General features: G+C 40.2%; 2 protein-coding genes and 1 long non-coding RNA gene across 3 annotated transcripts; all 3 read left to right on the top strand.

Moving 5' to 3' along the window:
* Positions 1–1,159: 1,159 nt before the first annotated feature.
* pa2g4a (proliferation-associated 2G4, a) lies at positions 1,160–8,722 on the top strand. Its single transcript, XM_030420933.1, has 13 exons — positions 1,160–1,362; positions 2,690–2,818; positions 3,070–3,175; positions 4,037–4,106; positions 4,206–4,298; positions 4,560–4,623; positions 4,819–4,897; positions 5,707–5,785; positions 5,919–6,052; positions 6,675–6,769; positions 6,870–6,997; positions 7,101–7,154; positions 7,291–8,722. The coding sequence occupies exons 1-13, from the start codon at positions 1,281–1,283 to the stop codon at positions 7,351–7,353; spliced, it is 1,176 nt and encodes a 391-aa protein (XP_030276793.1). The 5' UTR covers positions 1,160–1,280; the 3' UTR covers positions 7,354–8,722.
* A 1,313-nt stretch (positions 8,723–10,035) lies between these two features.
* On the top strand, positions 10,036–11,885 carry LOC115584152 (uncharacterized). The gene is made up of 4 exons (XR_003984491.1): positions 10,036–10,141; positions 10,243–10,269; positions 10,754–10,776; positions 11,543–11,885. It is a non-coding gene; the product is annotated as an uncharacterized LOC115584152 (long non-coding RNA).
* Positions 11,886–13,382: 1,497 nt separating this feature from the next.
* Positions 13,383–23,580, top strand: crbn (cereblon). The gene is made up of 11 exons (XM_030421540.1): positions 13,383–13,510; positions 13,792–13,904; positions 14,044–14,246; positions 14,787–14,936; positions 17,599–17,761; positions 18,705–18,767; positions 18,868–18,952; positions 19,095–19,210; positions 20,726–20,790; positions 22,055–22,186; positions 22,621–23,580. The coding sequence occupies exons 1-11, from the start codon at positions 13,438–13,440 to the stop codon at positions 22,802–22,804; spliced, it is 1,347 nt and encodes a 448-aa protein (XP_030277400.1). The 5' UTR covers positions 13,383–13,437; the 3' UTR covers positions 22,805–23,580.
* The last annotated feature ends 1,540 nt before the right edge of the window (positions 23,581–25,120 follow it).

Raw genomic sequence — 25,120 nt, 5'->3', positions numbered from 1 at the left:
TGTTGTACAGCCTATAGAGCATGTGCACTAGAGACTTCTGACGATCGAGCTGGCTAACTTCCAGTTTAGCGCCTGGCTAACTTGAATGAGGATAATATCATTTTATCACGCAGCTCTTCTGGACTTTTGCTGGGCAGTCAAAAAAATGTATCCACCATTGTGCAGGTGCTTCTTTTGCAATATAGCTTTTAGAAAAAAGTATGTTTGGGCCGCAGCGCATTATGTGACGATGTAAACACACGGTTCACCCATTACAAAAGCTGGCTTCAGGGCCTGGTGCTATTTTTTAGGCTTGGTCTAGGCTGAACAAGATCAGTCGAATGTTGAGTAGTGATGTCTCGGTCGCGAACGAATCAGTTCGAAGGAACGACTCTTTAATGTAAACGAACTGACCTGATTCCCCGTTTCACTTCTCTCTCGCTTGTTTATTCTCACAGACCAGTCGCTGTGTTGTTCACTGTTTAATTATCAGATTGGTGAGGAGGACTGAGAGCCAGCCAATCATATGCTGAGTCTAGGAAACTGTCATCGAATTTTAGCCAATGAGAAACAGGAAAGCATAGCAACCGTTTCCATGAAAAAAACCCATTTCAACCAATTTCGTTCGTAGCTCATCGTTCTCGTCCGTTCTTGTGTTGTCTAAATGTACACATAATCATGAAGTTGCAGCTATGTATTTGCCTTGAACTACAGTGTTAAGTTGACCATTAGCACAATCGTTTGAGAACGAGGAGCTGAGAACAGTGCATTACATGATTCACTGCTAAACGACGTTTTACCAGAAGCCTGACTGAACGACCGACATGAACGATTCTTCCTGCCGAACTGACCAACGGGAACTGAATCTCGACATCGAACGATGAAATCCACCTCTAATGTTGAGGATGTAAATGATCATCTTTTCAATTCAACTTGGGATCTTGGGGCTTATGCTGGCCGAGCTGTCTTCCTTTAATGACCACCATAATGGAAATAATGTGTGAAAATATTCATATGGGCTGTTGATTTTTGATCAACTTGTGAAACAATGTTAGCACATTCTTTAACACTAGATGAAAACAGTCACTGGAAGACTGAACACTGACTGGACATGTTTGTTGCACTGGATGCATTTTGGCGGGGTTGGGGTCTATGTGACGTCATTAGCGTCACGGTGGAGTGGGAGGGGCTTGGGGGAGCAGCAGGAGGCCGGCGTTAGCAGAAACGGTCAGAGCGGAGCTCAACCGCGGGGAACTGTCGCTGCTGCAGGGCCGACGAGCGACTGAAACTCCACTGCCAAGATGTCGGACGATGAGCAGGAGCAGACCATAGCCGAGGATCTGGTTGTCACCAAGTACAAGATGGGTGGTGACATCGCTAACCGTGAGTACATTTATACGAGTGGCCGTTGGTGAGTGGATGATTTTATCTGCTGTTTTCGGCCTTTCGTGCAGTCAGTTTTCCCCACAGCAGCAGCAGCAGCCATGTGGTTTACATGCGAGACACACATATTCTACCCTAAGTGGCTGGCAAGCTAGCAGGTGCAGCTGGACCAGGTTAAGCTAATGCTAGCTCCCCTGTCACTGATGCTCATAACGTTGACGTTAGCCTTCACTGAGAGCGAGAGAGAGCTGTCCGTTTAACTAACATGAGATGCTAACTGACCAGCTAACACAGCTCAGCCTGTTGCCCTGGACAGTCAGCTAGCTAAACATGCTATGCCAAACGTTTCTGAGGTGAAAGATAAGCAGGCAGCCACAGATAGGAAGCCACTTTAACGGCACATGTTCACGATTCTCTGACGCGCATTGCCAAGTTTGTGTTAGTTTATCCTCAAACTTTTAATGTTGAGTTATATTTGTAATTGACATGTAACATGATATGTCCGCTACAGGAATAATGTGATGACCACAGCTTGCATGTATCTCATTCCTGGGTTATTTGTCATATGAAAAGATTGAACTGTATATGAAGGATGATGTGTTGGAAAATAGGAGTGGGGAATAACGATAATATCCTCTATAACAGGCCTTTTTTTGCCACAATATCTGTATGATAAAGTAGTAGTTTGATAGAAACATAAAGTATGTGTTCAGGAAGAAACTGCGGAACTATGGAGGTTAAAGAATGGATAAAATAAACAGATGGTGATGTGTTTGTGGCAAATGCAGCCAATTAAATACTGGTAAAATCTACTTTTCATAATATTAATATTAAAATCATCTTACATTATAAATGTCTTGATTTGCAACACGGTCCCCTGATATAATAAAGAATGCATTTCCACTGTATAAACTCATATGTCACCCAACCCTATTTAAATTCTAACTGTGCTTTGCAAATGGTATAAAAACTAGGGCTTGGTCTCTATAATAGATGTCACTTCTCATGTTTGGGCATTCGGGGGTTCATTTTACGCAATTTTAACAGTCACATAGGTCTAATGCATTGTCTCATATCATGGTGTCACAGGGCTTCATGGGCCAGATAAAAAAAAAACTATAAAAGTATTTCTGTTACTAAAATGTATCTGTGCGTCTGCTATGATTTAAATTTTTGCACCTTTTTATACCTGTTAACAATTCACTTAATTTGTTACGAATGTGTTATTTTTTTGTGCTTCTGGCCTAAATTCTGCATAAATGCGTCTGCCTGCTCTAACTTTTGCCTCTTTTAATTCTCTTAATCATTGGCTGTTTGCCTCCTCCAGAGGCCCTGCGTCTGGTCGTGGAAACTGCCAGGCCCGGCGTGTCAGTGCTGAGCCTCTGCGAGACAGGAGATGCCTACATCATGGGTGAGACTGGAAAGGTCTTCAAGAAGGAAAAGGAGATGAAGAAAGGTGAGGCAAAGATGATGCTAGTTTGGCCCTTGGTGTTCGGGTGAACTTGGGGGGGATTCATCAACAAGAGCGCAGATGCAGTCATGTTGCCTTTGTGTTCGAGTCCACACAACGATGATTAGCTTTGATAGCAGCAGGGACAATTAAACTAGTAAATACGGTGGCAGAGTGTCACAGTAGTGTAGTGTTCTTGCTAAAATTGTCGATGATTTCCAAATGAAGACTTGGTGGTTCTCTTTTCCCTCTTCTAGGCATTGCCTTTCCCACCAGCGTCTCAGTCAATAACTGTGTTTGCCACTTCTCTCCCCTGAAGAGTGACCCTGACTACACACTTAAAGATGGGGATCTGGTCAAAATGTAGGCACGACGCTCTGCAGTAATGTCACCCTCTGTTCTCCCCTCGTGTGTGTCTTGAGTCTCCCAGTGTGTTGTCCTCCCTTCTATTCATGTGATATCTTGGCTTGTATGTGTTTTCTCTTTGCTGTTGACTGTCTGCTTCATCAGTGAGGTCTTGTCTTCCTGTCTGTCCTGTGTGGCAAACGACAAGTAAGGTTGGACATTTTTTGAACAGGGGGTTTTACTATTTTCAAAGTGATACATTGGATTTAATCTTTGGTGGTCATTTGTCAACTAAATCCAATTCATCACATTTTTTTGTTTTTTATGTAATGTACTTTGAAAAAGGAAGTCGGCTCATCTTAGTTGTTGTGTTGCCACGTGTGTCTTCATCCTCTGTGATGTTTTGTGCTTTTTGTGGAACTGCAATGTTTGTTTTAGCTCATGGTGATGTGGTTGCACATGCACAAGGTTTGTATGTTTCCCAGTTTTCACACGCTCCCAGCCAAACCTTCTGGCTGTGCATGTCTGTTCAGTTCAGGAGTGCTGCTCCCTAGAATTCACAATAAGTCCTTGACTGTATTCCAGCTGATGTTCAGCCAAAGAAATTCACCTTGGAGTATGTCTTCCAATTAATCGCCATAACAGATTAAATTGTTTTTATTTTTGTCTGACCTTATTGGTTATTTAGTTTTTGTTCATCTCTTCCAAAGTGGAGGATAGTTGACATTTTGTCCTTCCTAACTTGATTTGATTGGTAGGATTGATATTGATTTTGACAGGAAGCAGTTAAACTTGAAATAAATTTGACGTGTGACTAGTTTAATTTGTTTCATTGTTATTTCATAGTCTCATCTCTTCTTCTCCTCTTGTTTTGTGTAGAGATCTAGGGGTTCATGTTGACGGCTTCATTGCCAATGTTGCTCACAGCTTTGTGATTGGAGCCAGTAAGGTGAGAGCGTTTCTTCAAACACTGCTTTAGTCCAAGTTTTGTGTCCTCTCACACAGGCACACCTGTAAGTCCTCATCTCACTGTGTTTTGTTTCTGCAGGAGAACCCCATCACAGGCCGGAAAGCTGATGTCGTCAAAGCAGCTCATCTGTGTGCAGAAGCAGCTCTTCGTCTTGTTAAACCTGGTAATCAGGTATGTGTAACACCTTTCCCAGTCTTCATGTCAGTCACAGTAATCTCTTTGAGAATTCACTGGACATCCTCCAATAGTCTGTTCTTCCCGTCCTTCTGCTCTGCAACCAGCATGTAGAAATAAAAAATAACAATTTTTGTCCATACATGCCAAAATCAACAACTGTATTTAGATTGCATTTCAGCTGTTCGTGTTCTTTGAGTCAGTAATGCAAAACTGCATTTTGCTTGTCAAAGTAAGGCGTTTTTCTTTGTTTCTCAGAACACTCAAGTGACAGAAGCCTGGAACAAGATTGCTCAGTCGTTCAAATGCTCACCAATCGAAGGTGAGTGTCTCATTGAATGGTTGTATCTCTGTGTGTTCACATCTGGATGTCCTTAAATGTTCTTTTTCAATCCCTTCAGATTTCTTAATTTAACAGGAAGACAGAGCTTATTAAGGATTAATATGTGCAAGTGAATGTTTTCTTGTAAGTGGTCTGATTTACTGTTATTGATATGCTTGTCTCTGTGTTTCAAAGGTATGCTGTCTCATCAGCTCAAGCAGCATGTCATAGATGGAGAGAAGACCATTATTCAGAACCCGACAGACCAGCAAAGGTACATTTAGGGAGGAAAAACTAAAGCCTTCTGTTGGTGTTTTACAAGACTTTTTGTGTCCAAATTTACACAGTAGATGGTAGAGAATGCTAGCATGCATTACCAGGCAATGGGAATTTAGGGGAATTTCAAAATATTGCACAATGATGTTTGTCTTTTTGTCTTGATGCGCTACATTGTATTTTTTCTATAGAAAAATTGACAATTTCCCTGTAATTTTCTTTCAATTTAAACATCTGATTAAAAAAAATAGGTTAGTTTACTGATTTGACCCGGCATTGTTTTGAGCAGAAGTAAGAAGTTGCTGGAATGTTGGTTACTGTGGATAAAATACCAGTCAGCTCATACTTAAACAGTCAGGCTGTGTGTAAATACCACAAATGCACAAACGATCTCCCAGTAGTTTATCATAGCTGTTTTGAGCTGGACACAGTACTATTTTTTTTAAAAAAAAGAAAAGAAGATTGTTTTCAACCATGATGACTGCAGACTTGACCACCAAAATCACAAGACTGCATATTTCCCAGTCCAGACAGCAAGATTCAGTTTGATGTGGTTGGTTTTCAGATCTCTGCCTGGAACTGTTGCTGAAACCAAACAACCACAATAATGTTTGTAAACTGTCACTTAACTGTCTTAAGTGGAATACTTTAGATTTTAAAACTATTCACAATAAGTTCTATATATTATCACGATGAACTGATGTGCTGCGATGAAGTACCTGGAGTGCCCTTATTTACTTTTTATAATGAACTGAGTTCAAAATGTATAGCTCATGTTTTTTACGAGCTGCTGACATTCATTTACAGGAAGGACCATGAAAAGGCAGAGTTTGAGGTACATGAAGTCTATGCTGTGGACGTCCTGGTTAGCACCGGAGAAGGGAAGGTCAGTGTCCTGTCTCGTCTCATCTCGTCTTTTCTTCATTACTCATAGCTGCTGACTGTGCGTGCTTCAGCTGTATAATAAACACTTGGATTGATTGTTTTATTTGGTTTGACCCTCTGAAATTTCCAATTAGGCCAGAGATGGCGGTCTGAGGACCACCATTTACAAGAGGGACCCCAGTAAGCAGTATGGCTTGAAGATGAAAACTTCCCGTACGTTCTTCAGCGAGGTGGAACGACGCTTTGATGCCATGCCCTTTACTCTTCGGTATGAACACCACACATCACTAGGGGTATCATTACACGATATTAATCTGTTCAGCAGTGAGGGCCATTGATAGAATATGGCTGGATTTGTAAACATCTGAGATCATTGTTTCTTTGCCCTGGCAACATTTTCATTTTACATTTCTTATTTAAAAAGAGAGATACACATTTTATGAGAACAGCTTGACCTTATCCTGTTGGCTTCTTCAGGGAAGTTTTAGACTAGTTCACATAATATTTACCAAAAAGAAATTCAGCAAAACACACCACCCTTCAGGGATTCAACAAAACAAACAAACAAATAAAAACATTTTTTTTTAAAACATCTCCTGACACTTGATTGTCTTCATGCAAACAGGAAACAGTCGGGAAGTGCAGCTGCAGGTTACCAATATGATAACTGTGCCGCCTTTGAATTGTTGCTTTTTATTTTATTTCCTCAGATGCAAACAAGTAGTAGGTGGAGGGTAAAAAAATACTCAGAGAACCCTGCTTCTGATTTCAGTGATCAAAATTATTGGGTATAATAATTGGCTTATTTCAATAATATTTGGACACAGAATCGAAATCATGACACTCCTACGAAGCATTTATTTCATACCACCCTCCATTTCTGTCACCAGGGCGTTCGAGGATGAGGCCAAAGCCCGCCTCGGTGTGGTGGAGTGTGCCAAGCATGAATTGCTACAGCCCTTCAGTGTGCTGCATGAGAAAGAGGGTGAGTGTTTAGCTCTTCGCCTTGTAATGTTTTTGTCTTTTTAACTTCTTTTACTTATTTATTCACTGCCACCATCTTTTCTGTCTTGTTTTTTTCTCAGGAGAGATTGTAGCTCAGTTTAAGTTCACAGTGCTGCTGATGGCCAACGGGCCTCACAGAATCACCAATGGACCTTTTGATCCAGAACTCTACAAGTCAGAGCATGAAGTTCAGGATCCAGAGCTAAAGGTGAAGATACCCTTCACTTAAATAGAGCCCATTCATCACAGAGAAACTGGCTGTATTAAATACCTTAATCACTTTGCACTGAAACTCTTCTTCTCTTCCCCAGACTTTACTACAGAGCTCCGCAAGCCGTAAGACACAGAAGAAAAAGAAAAAGAAGGTAAATTATTGTTTGTTTACCGTTGCAGTAAGATTTTGACCTGTCACGCTCGTACCACTCACCTCCTTGTCTTTTGGGTCACAGAGAATACATATTTTGTAATCCTTATGTTCCTTCCCCTTTTCTCATCCTACAGGCCTCAAAGACAGCAGAAAATGCCACTGGTCAGCCAACTGAGGAAACAGAAGCCGCAGAATAAATAAATAGATAAATAAATACTGCCTTTTCACACATGCAAGACCCCAAAGAGAAGCAAGAGAAAACTCAACAAATTCCCCAAACTCTCTGCCCATTGAACACTTAATAAGAGATGATTTCACAGATTAAACTGATGAATTGGTAAGAACTTTGGAATTAAATTAATATTTAATGATCCAACAAGGATGCTTTAACCCTTTACTGCATTAATTTAATGTTCCATGGAATGAGTGTTGCTTTTTCTTCCCTTACTTGAGGAGGAAACAAAGAACATTGAAAAAGACTTGTTGCCAAACTGGTGCCTGTTTTTTTGTTTTGAGAATTCAGTATTTATTATCCAAAACTTAATGTTCTTAAATTACAACAGAAAGCTTACTGTGGTGAAATGCAAGTGGAGCAGTCTATATTTTGACATGCAGCTACAGATGAGAGATCATTGGATGGTACTGGGAGAAGCCTGGATCATATTTGTGATCTCAGTGTACCTTTCTGTAAGGCGTCATGTATTGGAGGCTGGCATGAATAGGATGATTCGACTGGCTTGTCACATGTTTCCTTTAGGCATCAAAGTTACCTGAACTTGTTTATATGTCTGCAAATTTACTGTTCAAAGAAATATCCAGATATTTTTATTGTAAAGTTTACGAGTGTGTGAGTGAGTGAGAGAGAATCACCAGGGACGAACAGTTAAATCCTCCAGTGCATTATCAAACAACTGAGACCTTTTAAGAACTTTTCATCAAAAACATGAATTTCTCATTGCAACTTGTGGTAAAGGGTTAAATTACAAATTTGTGGCGCTCATTAAAATGGCCGACTAAGAAATGTAACGCAATTGATGGTTAACGCCAGGAATTGTAACACAATAGATGGCATTTACACCAGAGTTAACGTGGTGAAGGTTTATGCCTCGGTCATCAAGATCTGACCACAGTTTTGGCTACAACGAGACAACCGCACTAGATTTTTTCTTTAAAGCAATAACCTGAGCAGAAGGCACTTTTTTTTTTGTGTACACTCTAAAAAAAACCCACAGTTGTGATCAGCTTGACTCTAGGGAACAAAACTGCCACATTTACTGCCATTCCCCTTGAATTTTATGAAAAAGTAATCTTCACATTACAATTTTGAAAACTTTTCTATTAGCGTCACCTGTAACTTGCTTTACTATGCCATTAGTCTTGTGAAGCATGAAAACTGAAGCTGGTAAAACTTTGAGAAGGTTTTATGGGCTTATTCACTGCAGTTGGACCAGTAAGGAGTTTCACCTGGAGGTCTGGGACAGTGTTGAGAAGAGGAATCCTGCTTTGTAGCTCCATCAGTGGGCAATGAAACTTTACATCCAATGAAATAAAACATTTTCATACATTTCTGTCTGTTTTCTGTGATGTTTTTTTTTTATTAAGTTCATTATTGGAAATGTCTGCAATGCAATATCAAGACTAACTGCTTGCTTGAATCCAAACTGTTTAAGATTATAGATTCAGATATTGTTGTGGAGTCAAAGGTGCTAAATGAGAAGAAAGGAGATGCAGCATCACTTGGATCGGCCAGATTGATGGATACATTTATCGACCATCAGAGATTATGCTCTATTGGGGGATTAGCCCATTGTGGGACACAGTGGGCAAATTAACTTTGGTGTCCACTGGCCAAATGGTTAGTACCTGGTAGCTAGTAGAAACTGAAAATCAATGACCAGAACTTTATTATGGCAACAGATATTTTGAATTAATGTAATGAAGTAATTTTTATTTTGTGGGAATTTACTTTGCTGCTTTTGACAAGAATCATCATTTTAGGATCACGGTAGATATTGTTATAACACGTCATTCAAGGATGGCTTTGTGCTTAAATCCATTTTAGGTTAGCATAATTCCATGATCAATAAGAGGGTTAAAGCTTCTCAGGCTCTCATGTCATCTCTAGGTCTATTAAGTAACTGCACTGGAGCTTCATGTCACATGATCCTCATGCACATTCTGTGCACGTCTTGGACTTCATCTGCAAAAGACTGAGGGAATAGGTGGAAAGTTTCAGATAAGAGAATGTATATCTAAATGGACCTTAAGGTGAGAGTGTTGTGTCACCTGCTTGTTCCGTGGTCAGGAGTTACACTTGTTTAAATTCACTGTATTTGTACGTCATGACTAAGAAAAATGCAAAAAACAAACAAACATAAAACTAAACTAAATAAATCAGATGAAATAAATAAATGTCACAGGCAGCTGCATTGTTTTAGCAGCAGCTCTTTCAGCAGCAGCTCAGTCTTCCCCACAGCCATCAGAGTGTTTAACTCAAGCACTTCGTGAACAATCACTTTCCACTCACTTTGTTGTTGTTTTTTTGTAAATATATATAAAAAATATATATATATATAAAAAATTATCTAATCTATCTTTTTTTATTGAAATACATATTGAGCTGTAGTAACACGTGCAATTCCCCGTTGTGGGATAAATACAGCTTATTTAACCTAATCTAATTTATTGTTTAGTTGTATTCACTTGTTATGTATATTTAAAAATCCCGCAAAGTCTACTTATTTCTAGGATAATGCAAGAGCTTTTTTTTAAAGGTCCTTAAACCTGGAATCAGTCTTCGAAGATCATATCGTGTTGGAAAAGTAGGTATCATATTCAACTGAGACAGATTTGACCATTTAGACTACAATTCCCGGTGAGTTAACACCAGAGACGTTGTTGGCGCTTAAAGATGACGTAAATACCGGTATAAGTAGCGCCCTCTTTCTTCGTCACATCCTCTTTCGTTGCTCTTCTCGCTTTGGGGTAAGCAACATCTCTTCTCTGGTAACTGAATCCAAACTAATCTTTAAGATTTACAAATCATCCGCAGTCACTAATATTTGTATTTGTTTCCTTGTTCACAGACCCTTCCCCACACGATGAGAGCCAAGGTAAGTTAATTAGACAGTTTCTGTATTTTTGTGTTTTACATCCTCTTCCTGTTCTGGTCAATGCTGCTAGCTAACATCTGAACAACAACTCCTTTCCCGCTTCACATGCGTGTTTGTTTGAAGGATTCTTCTGTCTTATGTGTGTTAAGTAATTCTAACAATGCAAATTAAGAAAATTACAATATCAGATATGCGAGTGGTATAAATGCTCGTGGTGCATACGGCCCACTTTGGTGCATGCTAATGTTAGCAATTGTAACCTGCTAGCTAAGGTGGTCGGGCTTATTTAGTTAAAGTCTATTTCTGGTAGTTACTAACACAACTGATGTTTTCAATGCCAGTGTAGCTTTAAATGTATATTACTAGTAGTATTCCTGCTCCATAATATGCATGTGGTCTGTCACTTGGGTCAATAAATGGGAGGGCACACATGGCATGGTGGACTGCAGACACTTGACTAATAAATCTCCCTCTTGTTTTCTAGTGGAGGAAGAAGCGTATGCGCAGGTAAGAAACAATAATCCACTTTCCTTTCTACCAATTACTAGTGGTCAGATACCATCTGGGCATTTTGATAAAAGAAATGGTGTGTTAATGGCCAAAGTTGGAATTTATGTTATGCTCTCTACACTTCAATGTACTGCAGTCCAGGACTGCACCTGAGTTCTTGATCTTTCCGCAACAACCAATAAAAAGCCATTTCTTACTGAAACATTACCTTCATGTATTTATAGCCAGTATCAGAATTATGTCCATAAAACATGTGACTGTAGTGAAGTTATCTATGTTTTGATTCCATGTTTAAGAGTTTGGAGTTTTGGTTTAATTGTAAGTCTGCTGTAGTCGGGACAGGACCCCATTTCACAAATATGCATGTGGCTTTGCTTTATAATGTACCATGTGTTAAATGGTTGTATAGTATCTTGTGAACTCCAGTTTTTTTTTTTTTTTTTTTTTTTTTTTTTAAAAGCACTTGAGGAAAAATGTAACTTCTCAGTATGGCTAAGCGAAACAGTCACTTGAGGAGAATCTGGTTAGTTGCTTTTGGTGTGCGTTGCAGTTAAACTGCATAAGTACCAACTCTAGTGTCCTAACTCCTGATGCTAGTTACATCCAAGTTGGGAAGTCAAATATGACATGTGCTCTCTAGGCAACACTATCACATGTGAAACAAGCCACTAAAAGTGGACTTCTGGGTTCAGTTATTGTTCCTAAATGGACATTGAGCAGAAAACTTTTCCTAACTTCACTTTTTTTTTTTTTCTTGTAACAGGCTGAAGCGTAAAAGGAGAAAGATGAGGCAGAGGTCCAAGTAAGCCCTCATCCCCCCCCCCAGCTGTGATCCCGTCAGCGCTTCTCCAGAGGACTGACACAGGAGACTGAAGTGGATTGTGGAGCCTCAATCGGTGGGATAAAGGCCTCAAAACCTGAGTTCAGATGACTGCACAGCTCATGGATCCAACTGTGACTGTTTGACTGGGTGATGGCAGCAACGCTGGACAGATCTCTCAACATCAGAGCTGCAGCTGCTTCGTTCATGGACCATATTACATGCGTGCACAAAAACTGTCACATGGTGTATTGAACAATAAATGAACACTGTTAAAGTTCTCCAAGTTTGAGCCTCTTGATTACATTATTCAGCTGATGCAGTATTAATCTGTGGGTGTTTATAAATTTGCTTGACTTAAGTTGGTTGGTTCTGTAGCTATGGATTTGTTAGTATTGTTTCAGTCTGTGCAGGAGTAAGAACCAAATGTGATCTCTATTTAAAATGATGCATAAAATTACTCTGCATTGAGTGTATTTGCAACCAAATGTTGAGTCCTGCTCCTAAAATCAGACTAGATCTAAAGGGAAGATATCCAAGCTACTCAGTCAGCATATGAAAAACTTTAGAGCAAGAGTGCAAAATGGCTTGTTTCCCTTAAAGGACCATCCTGGGGTAAGCTGGAATTTATCACTCAGGTGTCTGATGGCAGCAGCACATTGTTAGATCAGCATACTATTTGCATTAGGCAAATATGTTACTGCAGGTCACAGAGCACATCCTGCTAAATCTGCTCAGGATAATCTCAAGTTCACAAAATCAATGTGGAGCAACATTAGGCCACCATCATACACTTTGACAAAAATGAAGATGGTGTTGATGCATATTCCTCAAAGAGTAGCAAAACCTCATGTCTCGTGCAGAGAGGGTTAATGTTGACGCCCAACATAAATTTATTAAAGGCCACAATCATCACTACTCAGAGATACGTAATTGCTAAATGACAAAAGCGAGCACATTCAAACTCAAATAAGCACTTCACTATTCAATTTTGGTTGTCGAAGCAGACGTGTCAATTCCAGTATGTGTTACTTCATTGAAGCAATTACATAATTTGTGCTGACTGAATTTTTCATACCAACCTGTGACAATACTGCTTGTTTTGTTGTAATGTGCCATACAAACAAACCTGCCTTGCCTTATGATGAATTCAAATCACTAGTAGAGCATCTGTCAATTTATGGAGTCCAAACCAAATCCTACTGCTTTAACCTTCTCTGAGTAAATTAGGGCACATTCTATTTTAGCACCGGCACTTGTGGACACCAACACCATGCAGCTGTTACTGACAGCATGAAGTGGAAGATCCTTTATTTCAGGAAACGAACCAATACATTTCTGTAAAAAAAAAAGCATTCCATGCATTCACAATCCCACCAGTTTGACTATATACAAAATTATATTAGAAAAATTGATTTACCAAGTAAACATACTGCTTCCGCAATAAAAAGCTACATTTCTCACTGCTTTGTTGTAATGTATTAATTGATTGATTGTTAATGCGTGTATTTATGTAAGTAAATGTACTCAGATACTTTTCCACATTTGATTACCTCATGGATCCTGAATCCAACAGGTGTGTCAGTGACTTTGTAATACAAGTTACACTTAACGTGCTCAGATATTATGGATATGTTTTAAAGTAGACAATCTAGAAATTGGGGCCTTTAAAATGTGGCACGAGAGAAAAAGTTTAGGGACCCGAGACCTCTGTTGAGGATTATGATGAACTCTCCTCCTCTGGTCGTGAGTCGTCGCCAGGGGGCGCTCGGGATCCGCGCTGCTGCTGCGCAGTGAAGACGCCGTAGAAGAAGAGTTAGCATTGTAAACACAAGGATATGGCTGACGAGAGGGGTGGAGGTGAGGACAACATTAACGACAACATGGGGAACCAGCTGCAGCTTTTACCAGGTAACAGTTAAATCTACTGACTCGCTGTTCGCTGTTTCACCAGAGCAGCGTTTCTCTCTCCACCCTGCTAACAGCTAGCTAACATTTCTACACGACAGGCCACTGTCTGAGATCACATCCTGACTGGGACATTCTCTGAAACCCTGCCTTCACTTTTCCTTTCATTTTTATTTCTTTACCACCAGAGTGACTCATTGACATGGTGGAGTTGCAGCTGTAGTTTGATTAGGAGTGTTAAACTAGCCTTACTCTGAGCCTTTATGCCTGATGTGCCTCGACAGATAATGAAGAGGAGGAGGAGGAAGATGACATGGAGACGGAGGACCGAGACAGTGAGGAGGCAGAGAAGCCCAACATCATCACCTTTGACCCCAGTCTGCCCACATCACATTCTGTGAATAATGCCACAACTTTATTTTTCTTCACATTATGCCTCTGTGTATGTTTTTCTACCAGTCAGCTCCACCTGCCCAGTGTTGTCAGAGAGCTGCATGCCTCTGGTCTTGTTGTGACTCTGACCCCTGTGCCGACAGTATCTGGGCTCAGACATGGAGGAGTTTCATGGCCGTACAGTCCACGATGACGACAGCTGCCAGACCATCCCTGTGCTGCCACACACGTCTGTGATGCTGGTGCCGGGTCAGACGCTGCCTCTGCAGCTGTTCAGGCCGCAGGAGGTCAGCATGATGAGGAGCGTCATCCAGAGAGACCGCACCTTTGCTGTGCTCGCACACAGGTAAGGAGTGACTCTGTTTCCACAGGTAGTCACCGCAGACTTGGACAGAGCTCAAACATTGAGAGGGCATCTGTTTGGATGTCCATCTCAGTTAAAGGGTCACTCCACTGTTTTCACTCACACATTGGTCAACATGTTACAAGGAGTATGATTTTGGCCTCTATCAACACTCATGTTTCCTGTGACACTTGAGTCTGAGAACATATCCCTGGTGATATTATAGGGATTATTTTAGCTGTAGCTCATTGATATCCAATTTATGACAGAAAGATTGAGAGATTAGGGCATTTACCAGACTGCTAAAAGCAGATGATATCAAGTTGCATTACAGGAAATGCTGGATTAACTATTTTTGGAGCTTGACCCATTTTAAAAACTAAATGTCAGGATTTCTCTGCTTCTTCTGCTTCCATTTTTGTCCTTATCATTCTTTTTCTGTTTCTTGTCCCCCAAACAGTATAGAAATTCCCAAATGGCTGGAACATCATTTATTTTTTGAGGAGTTAAATGTTTTTTTTAATGTAATATCTGTCTCTGCAGTGATGCAGGTGAGCCAGAGGCAGAGTTCGGGACAACTGCTGAGATCTATGCATACAGAGAGGAGCAGGAATATGGCATAGAGACTGTCAAAGTGAAAGCTGTGGGGAGGCAGAGATTCAAGGTCCATGAGATAAGAACTCAAGCAGATGGGTGAGTTGAATTGCCCCATAAATCATTAAACCAAAGGTTACAGCTAAATGCATCCACACGTTTGAGCTGGAGCTGCACTCTATGAATAATAATGGCATAAACATTGTGCTGTGGTTCTCACAAGGTGTAAGTCAGTGGTTGTCTGTAGGAATCAGAGGGCTGCATGTTTCCATTGTCATCGTCTTGCCAAAGACTAATTCAAACAGTATCTGTCAGTAACCAGCAGCACTCTGGACGAGGACTGCAGATCAGCCTCTACATTCATTTGTATTTTCTTAGCTTTTTAGTGGAACCATGAAATTCTTAGGCTTCATCAGATGCTCTCAGTTGTTATAAACAATTAATCAAACTTTGAAGCCTCACTTTTTTACATACATACATAAAGTGATACCTATTTACTCGAAAGAGATGACATCACATCACATACCAGTTTTTGACCAGTCATCTATTGCGTCTGATTATACAACATGGCCGGGGTGGGGTTTTATATGTGCTCCCATATTCACAGCTAGATGGCAGTCTATCTCTATTCACTGTTGTATGCAAGAAGTCAACTGAAAACATCAGTCAGCCTCCGTTAATTGTGTTTGTGGAGAGGAGCTATTGCTGTAAACCTACACATTCAGGTTTTTATACAAGATTTATTAGTTATGACTTGTTCTTTAAGTGTTCTAGGCTCTGGCTGTGTTCTAGTTTTACTCTTGAGGGGATTGAGTTCTTTTAATCATCACTAGAGCCGCAACCCACGGTCGACTCATGGATGTTATGAACAAACGGCAGAAAATGCTGTTTTCAGTCTCTCAAGTATGGAGATTCCCCTTGTGTTTCGTTGTTTGATATCATATTAAAATGAATAGCTTTGAGTTGTGGGGATCGACCAACAGATCTTTAAAAATCAACGAGACCGATAAGTGATGTTTGAAATCAATACACATTTGCAGTAAAATTTGTTTTGTTAAAATTTGTTTCAGCGATTCAAATACTGAACTCTAGAACAGTTTTGATGTATTTTGATTGAGTATTTCCGTTTTCTGCTCCTGTTTACTTCCACTGCTGTACATTTATTTGATAAGTTTAATTACTTGGTACTGTGCAGATTCAGATTATTCAGTGTTGATTGGTTATTACTCGTGACGTGTAACCAATCAGTTGGGGTTGTAAGCGGGACATTGAGTGAGACCACAGAGAGGTGGCTACAGACGGAGAGCGGATGCTGCATCAGAGCCTAAGTGCATTTTTAAATTCTGTTTATTTTACTCGCAACCTGACATAAAAAAAACACTGATACTGAAAAATGGAAAAATGCTGAATACTGTCCCCAACAATCACCCAAATGGATAATCTGTCCCTAGCTTGGACTGACAAATGTTCCGATTCAGTTAATCTTTCAGTTCAATTCAAAATGCCTCAACTTTGTGTGTCTCGGCCAATACCAGTGGGCTGAGATAACTGTATGGATGCTATGTTATGAATGTGCTTGAAGTTACACAAGTGCTTTGCAGTAAATGGAAACATGCCGACTTGCAGTGCAGTAAAAGCAGGTGTACAGGGCGTTACTTCGAAGCAACAGGGTCCCGTTTCTTATAAATAAATTACGTGGAATCTGATTGTTGAATAGACTTGTGTACTCGCTGATAGCGCTTCCAGCATTTCAGACTGTTTTGGAAGCATTTCTGATACAGGCATCAATGTTGGAACAACTCTAGACAAAACAAGACATTTAAAGACATCGCCTTGGACAAACTGGGATGGATATTTGTCACTTTTTTCTGACATTTAATTGACCAAATAATCTGCCCCTTAATCTTAAAGATAATCGGCAGATTAATCAATGATTTTAAGTAGTCCAGTCTTTATTGCAACCTCAAACGAGAAAAGGCACAAACAGCGGAAGCATCTACGGAGAAAAGCTGCCTATTTAACTGTGGTGGTCATTTTACAGATCATATCTACGTACATCCTCCAACGTTCAGGAAATCATGGAAGTTTACTGTCCATAAAACTGCCTCTTCATAAAGACACATGTCCCTCCTTCTGTAGTCGCTGTTGTATAATGCACATACATTGGTTGCCATAATCCTGTTGACCTCTTGTTGTACTGCAAATGACCCAGAAAGCATACAATTGAAATTATCACTCACATAGATGGGATCTGCCATCGGAGGTGATATTTACATTTTCTGAATGTTGAAGCTGGATGTTTGGGTTGCTGAACATGCCACAGAATAAAACATTTACAAATATAGTGCCATGTTAACAGTTTGCACATAATTAATTGAAATTAAGCATTTAATGTCGTCTTTTGGCAGGATTGAACTATAATACCATTTTTGGTGTGTGTTCTGATGTTACAGCTGTAAATTTTACATTTGTTATTGCTTAAATGCCTTTGATGTGAATGTTTGTTTGTGAGGCAGGAAGTTCACCGGGTTCATCTCTGTTGAGAAGTTAAGGGAATATATCTTACTGCTAAGGGAGAAAATGTACAGACAGCACCTTTTTAATTATCGCCACAGACTTACAAACATCCTGTCATACACCTTATGACATTCAGCTAGCACACCATTTATTTAACCTGGTATTCATCTGCTTCACATTTTCCTACCCGCCTGTCTTTTGTTTCACGACCTCTGTCATTCTCTCCTGTTATTTCTGTCCTCAGGATCAGACAAGCCAAAGTACAGATCCTCCCAGAAAGAATCCTTCCAGATCCTCTCTCCGCCGTGCAGCTAACGCCGCTCTCCAGGCTCCATGTGCACCCCTCCTCCAAACCCCCGACTCAGAGCTGCAAACAGGCCCAGTGCTGGTGGAATAACTACCAACAGGTCTGACACGCAAACAGATTTTTGTTTTGACTAATTATTATGTCTATGATACATCCTAGTTCCACGGAGTCCAAGGTCACTGCTTTGAATGTCTGACCAACAGTCGAAAGCCCAAAGTGTTCATATTACTGTCAAATAAGATGAGAAAAAGCAGAATTTATTAGCTGGAACAAGAGGTTGTTTTTGCATTTTTACTTGCAGAACTCCTGAAAAATAATCAACTGATACAATTTTGGACAAATCTTTAAATCAACTAATCATTGCAGCTCTAATTAAAAAAAAACAACAACTAGATTTTAAACAAAAACATTCACATACAGATTCAAAAATGACTTTTGAATTTCTTGGCTTTAATGCTTCAACTGTCACTGTGTCATGCAGTTGTCTGGATTGTCTGAATACACATGAAATATATTGAAGGTCTCTGCGATAATTTGATTCCTAGAAGAGGTGATGTGACTTTATAAGCAAAGTTGTAAGATGTTGGTTTTTATTTTAACAAACATACTCAAATTAAACTACGGGACTAATTGGCTAAAATTAGCAAAGCATGACTTGTTAAGACTGCGACTATTTAACAGAAAACAAATATTATGGTTTAATGAGTAACAAAGATGAATAGATAATTATCTAGTGGTTTCCCTCCTCCATCTGTTTATTTCTCAGTTAAGACATTTTTAACTTGTTTGTTTTTTCTTATAACTAGAGCCGAACAGTTAGTGGTGACTTTGTGGCAGTATTATAAAAGCCCCTTTTAACATGTCACTTGGTGCATTGTCATGTACGAGTGTAACTTTGTGTAATGTCCACATACTTTTGGCCATATTGTCAGTCAGTAATATTGATGAGAGAAGGGAGGAGAAACTCTATGGCTGTTGGGTTACTGCAGTCATCATTACATGTAGATTTAATTCATTAATGGTGCATCTGTTGTTCATCACAGAGGAAGTTTCACTGTGCCAGTCTGACACCGTGGCCGCCCTGGGTCTACGCACTCTACGACTCTGTGAGTACTGCAGCTTTGTACTTGGAATTTCCCCCTTACATAAACACCACATTGGAGCAAATGTAAACCAACCTATCTCTTCCTGCGTTACACCTCACAGGAGTCGCTCATGAACAGAGTGAAGAAACAGCTCCATGAATGGGACGAGAATCTGAAGGATGACTCTCTGCCTACGAACGCCGTAGGTCAGCCTCTGTTCAGTGTATTACAGATGGATTGCAGACGCGTACACACATGCGCACGTACGACTGTGTGTTTGTCTTCTTTGTACTTTCTTTCCTTCCTTCCTTTCATCGCTTTCTTTCCCTTCTGTCTGGTTTCTGTCAGACTTCTCCTACAGAGTGGCGGCCTGTCTGCCCATAGACGATGCCCTGCGGCTCCAGCTGCTGAAGATTGGCAGTGCCATCCAGAGACTCCGCTGTGAGCTGGACATCATGGACCGGGTAAGGAATGAACACCGCTAACCCTCCTCTTACCTGCCCACCCACCACAGCCTCTCTTCTGTCCCTGCTGTCACTGCCACCATTTCCTTCATGGTGCGAAAAAATCTGGTGTTCATACATAATTGCTGCAATATTTTGATCCAGACTCGGCCTTCACAGTCAGAAGTGTTTAGAAATCATCAAGTGTTTGAATCATTAAGATCGTTTGAGTTTTATCGCTGTTGACAATTAACTTCAATAGATGTGTAGTAAGAACTCTGTGAACATTTGCTGTTTGTCACATTTTATCTGTAAGAACATTTTTGGTAGATATTTAATAACAAGACATTTATCATTCCTGATAATGGATATTTAGACTCATTGTTATCAGTAGCAAACTTCCTATAGCAGTCAGACGCTAATGCTTATACTATACCCACTGAGTGCGCAGTATGCGGACTGAAGGTTGCAGACGGAGTTGAAGCAGGCCTAACTTGCCTCACCTCTCCACTAACATTCACATTATAATATAAGCAGAGCCAAGGGGTCTGTCCTCTGTCTCCCCAGCTTACCTCACTGCCACTTCCACTAAATTTAATACAAATCTCATTTCATTGGGTATTATATTTTCTATTTGTGCTCCCAGGCATTTTCATCAGCACAACAAAACTGCAAATCTGGCTTGAGAGCAAACTGTAAATATTAAATTTGCCAGTATTTAAATGAACAGACACGTTTGTATAGCCCTATAACATATAAGATAGAAACATTTGAAATGAAGACTCTACTCTGAATCCCTTTGTTGCCATTTTGTTGTTTGTTTTTTTTAGCCCCTCACTTTACTGTAAAGTTAGTCCTGACTACGGCACCAGTTGTTTTTATTCTCAGATCAAATTTGACAAGATTTTGGAAACATTATAAACGCAACATACAACTGAGACAAAATGACTAGTAATGGGGATTTGATGGACTGGCAGCTTTCACTGATCCACCTAATTATGCATAATGTGCCCTCATTTACATTTGGATGTTAAAATGACAGAAGTTACAGATATCCATGGAAGAGTAAAGCCAGTTTTGCTCTAACCTCATCTTGGACAATAAGCTGAAAATACACGCGCACAAAAAAGCTCTCGGTGTGTAGGACTACTGTTGCATCACCGGAAATGGCAAACTTTTCTTTCACAGGAAAAGCAATGTGCCTCTTAAATGTGCCTGCCTATTATCTTCCTTTGTCCACTTGCATGATTGAGCATAATAACCCTCCTTAAAAAGTCTCACTGCTCAATGAAGACTTGAACTCGATGCATGGAATTGTTATTGTTATTATCATTATGGATTATTATAGGATCCTTAATGGGCCTCAACATTGAGCACACTTGTCACTGAGAACATTTGACATGTATACATCCTTTTAACAATTTTCCTCTTCCTCCTCTTCCTACTCCTCTTCCTCCTCCTCCTCCTACTCCTCCTCCTCCTCCTCCTCCTCCTCCTCCTCCTCCTCCTCCTCCTCCTTCTCCTCCTCCTCCCCAGTGCACATCACTTTGCTGTAAGCAGTGCCAGGACACAGAAATCACCACAAAGAATGAGATCTTCAGGTGAGGACTGGTTTTGCTTTTGTAAATTCATGTCATTTTGTGTCATTTGTTTGTTTGATTTTGCAGCGTCTTTTTGTTTAAAAATACAATGTAAAAAATGCATTAAACGGTCTGATGGTGGTAGTAGTATAGTATTTTCCTCACTCACAGTAATCACTGTCATTATGAACACATCAAAAAGTCAATGCTGATTGGACTGTCTGTCTGCAAGTTCCAAACAGTCTGGTGTTACATCACGAACATAAGTGGCCTGGCTCTGCACCTCCACACTCACAGTGTGCACACTAACACACACACAGTCACACGCTGTTATGTAAGGTAATTTCAAACAGTCAGTGATGTGTGATAGTTAATGTGTTCGCCCAAGAGTGAAAAACGAATCTCCTAACACCAACGAAACTGTCCACACTCGCCGTACATTAAAGAAAAAGTGCATTAACAGATTTATCGGAGGACATCCTGACGGAACGGGTGATTACGTGTTTAACGTGAGGCTAACTTTTAAAGCACATTTTTATTTGACTAACAAAACTGTGTGTGTGTGTAGCTAATGTATCTTCAGTCGTGCGACCCCCCCCCCAGAATGGGAGTGCAGCAAATTTCTTATTTGACACTCTGCCTTGTAATTAAGGTTTGATTGTTGTTTGAAGCTGTTGATTTTTCTTGTGTGTGTGGTTGGACTGTCCACAAAGACCTGCAATTATTAGGTAATTAATTACCTAATATGGCAGAAGATTGAAAATAAACTTTTCCATCCTCAAGTCTTCGCTTTGTACACTCTGCTTTGTATTTCCATGATCGGTAAATGCAGAGATATTGGCAGAACATTGGACTTGATGAAAAGTTGTTGATTGCTTAAACCAAGATTTTTTTCTTAATATTGTCCTATTCTGAAACATACATTGCTTATTCTGAGTAAAGCTTGCTCATGACTATACTGTTATCAAAGTTTACACTTAGTTTACGTTATACCCTTTTTAAATACATGATTCCATCTTGACACACAGCAGTGATTACAAAAATGGCACATACTGTGTTCACACTTGTTGTGTAATATGAGTTAGATGCCATGAGCTCACAGGTGGGTTCAGAGAGGCTGTAGAATTTTAAATGTTCAATTTAGGCAGTTTGGCTCCTGTTACTCCTGTGATTGCGTCGCTAATCATTCTGTCTTATTCTCTTTCATAGGGCCATTCTCATGTTTTGTCAGCTGAACTGTTTATTAGTGTCATAATAACTGCTGATGACATGTTCTACCCTGCAGCCTGTCCCTGTACGGCCCCATGGCTGCATACGTCAACCCTCACGGTTACGTCCACGAAACTCTGACTGTCTACAAAGCCAACAACCTCAACCTGGTCGGCAGGCCATCCACACTGCACAGCTGGTTTCCAGGGTAGCTATGCTATACTCACATCATTTATCCTGCACGTCTCCCCAAGGCTATTGAATGATGCAGCGCATGACCCACACATTAAATAGATGGACTCAGACCCCTCACTGTGCCTTTCAGTGGTTTCATAAATGCATCTTTTTAGATAAATGTTAGTCGATAAAGTACCACATTTGATACTCAAAAGATCGATTGTTCAGTGTTTTTTTCAGATTCACCTGCTGCTAAACTCACATCTCAGTTCCAGAAATCACAACTAATTTGGATCCCAATCATGGCCGAAATATGCGACTTACACAAGTGTGACTTCAGTTTCATTAGCTAAACTTTGGAAATGGACAGGATTTGAATTTTCATTGATTCTGCAATCATCAAACAGTTTTTTTTCTATAAACATATCTGAAGGAGAGACTCTTGTCCTTTTCTTTTGCCCTCAGGTACGCCTGGACAATCGCTCAGTGCCGAACCTGCGGGTCTCACATGGGTTGGAAGTTCACAGCCACCAAGAAGGACTTGTCTCCACCTCGTTTCTGGGGTCTGACACGTTCAGCTATGCTCCCCCGTATCCCCCAGGTCGAGGGGGAGGAGGGGAGAGGGGGCTCTCGTCTCTTCTGCCTGTGACGTCGGACCAGCATTTCCCCACAGTCAAAGGAAAAAAAAAACAACAACCCTGCGAGCCCCCCGAGCCTGGATCTTTAGGCACTCTCTGGCTGCGAGTCAATGCATCACACACTACCTGTCACCCCTGCCAGCAAATCCATCACATTAGTGGAAAAGGTCATTCGGCCCTAGAACAGCACTCTAAGAGCTAATTACAACAAAATGGAGTTGGTGATTGTTCCTAAAGGTTCTTTAAGTGTGGGGCAGCAGAGAGAGGTGCATCGTGATAACATGAGACAGAAATAGAGAAAACAATAGGTTGAACAGATTGACACGTGGTAACATCCTAGCATGCAGCGCCCTAATCTGCACCCTTGTCCTGCTGATTTCTTGGTAGCTGTGAACACAAAAACACAAAAAGCTTAACGTTTATTCATACTACGGCTCTTTTCCTCTGTATGACGGACGGTGTGGCTGCATGCAGTGGAGATAGAGACGTCGTCAGCCAGCTGTTAATATTTAATCTGTTGTGAAACCAACCAGTTGATATCAACTCACATAGCGTTCAGAGCTTTTTGTGCAGTTTCAGTGGAGGAAGCTGTTTTGAATGACAGTGCGCTCATGTAGATCTGTCACTATAGGAGATATTTTGAATCTTGGGATTAAATTGGATGTATTTTTGTATGCAGGAAGACAGGAACGTAATTTAACATCTTCATCCATGCGTGGAGACTTTGTGCTATTTATTATCACTCCAGTTTTTTAATGTAATAAACAAAAAGCTGTGGTGACAATAACGATAAGGTGTAAAATAATCAATATAATCGTCGTCTGTTTTGTATTCAACGCCTTCTCATTGTCCAATCAGGTGATATGCTTCAGGAAACGAGTGTTATCTCTGGTTGCACAAGTGGAAATTAGACTGTTTGTTTTTTTTCAAGGTCAGAGCTAATTAACTCAAAAGCAAGAGGGGCATTTACTCTTCTTTTATTGAGTTTGTTCATGTTGTGTGGCATGTGAAAATGGTGTGCCTACGCCCTCAGCTCAGTGTCTTTCGATATGGGTAATGAGTCGGTGATCCACGAGTGTGAAAGACAGATTGTAAATGGAAAATTGACAGTGAGATTGAGATTTATTTAGTGACGTTTTTTTAGGATTCTCTTTCATTTGCAGTCATGCAGTTTTCAGGATTTTATTTCTTGCGATTTTGTTGCAAGGTGCTGGCTCATGTTTGTATAATGTGAATAAGAGGCAGTTTTAGCATCTGTTGTTAGATATAACTGGTGAATCTGACTCTTACTTCTCATATGGCTTCATGTCACAAAGAGTTGTTCTGAAGTAATCTTTTCATCAGGAAGCAAAGTATTCGACTGCAAAAAGAAACTGTCCAGATTGTGATGATGCTGATCTGCCTAATTAAAGGGACAGTTCAGCACGAAATCAACTATACATATTTTTCCTTTACTTACCTGTAGTGTTATTTATCCATCTAGATTGTTTCGGCCTCAGAGATATCACCCTTCTCTCAAAACAGCTTGTGTTAAAAAACATAAAACTCAACAGCAAAGTCTCTTTCCAGATATCATGACCGTATTACTCAAAATAATCCACAGACTTTGTTGTGAGCAGTTAAAGCGAAAATCTCACCAAAATGTGACCTAGGCTTTTTTTTGTGAATGTATATCAGTCAAACCTTTGTGTAAAAGCATAATTACGACGAAAGAGGCTTTTTTTAAGATTTACTGTATTTTCGTTTTCAGCTCAAACCCATTTTCAATGGAGTGCTACGGGCACTTTTACGATAGCATCAAAATTGCTATTTTTAAAACACTAAGAAGGCTCGACACAACATGAAACTTTGCTCGTAGTATCACCAGGGTTTCTACACATGAACATGAGCATTGAGAACATTGTTTGTGTACACAGAGTTTACTAAAAAGAATCTTTTTGAACTACTCACGTTAGCAGTTGTGTTTTCCATTAGCTGCCGTCGTGCCAGTGGGGAAGTGTCGATTTCCGAATGCGACGTAACCTGGAGGAGAGTTAAGGTGGACCGCTTCTGTCTTTCGGCAACAACATCACACAATGTCTCTCTCGACTTTTTCAGCTTTTTAGTTTAGTATTGTTTCTTATATGAGGCTCCTTTTAACTTCAAGGTCAAAAGTGTTTTTCTCTAACGACAAAACAATAAATTATCTGTGCATTCATATGGAACTAAGCTTTAGGAGTGTTCCACCTTAACTGTCCTCCATGTTATGTTGCATTTGGAAATACTTCTCAGCTGGCAGGACGGCGGCAAGCGGAACAAGCATCTGCTAACATGAGTTGTTCAAAAAT

Source organism: Sparus aurata, chromosome 6 (genome assembly GCF_900880675.1).
Source record: "Sparus aurata chromosome 6, fSpaAur1.1, whole genome shotgun sequence".
NCBI classification, from domain to species: Eukaryota; Metazoa; Chordata; class Actinopteri; order Spariformes; family Sparidae; genus Sparus; species Sparus aurata.
The sequence above is the reverse complement of the archived record's forward strand: the minus strand, read 5'-3'. Positions and strand labels throughout refer to the sequence as shown.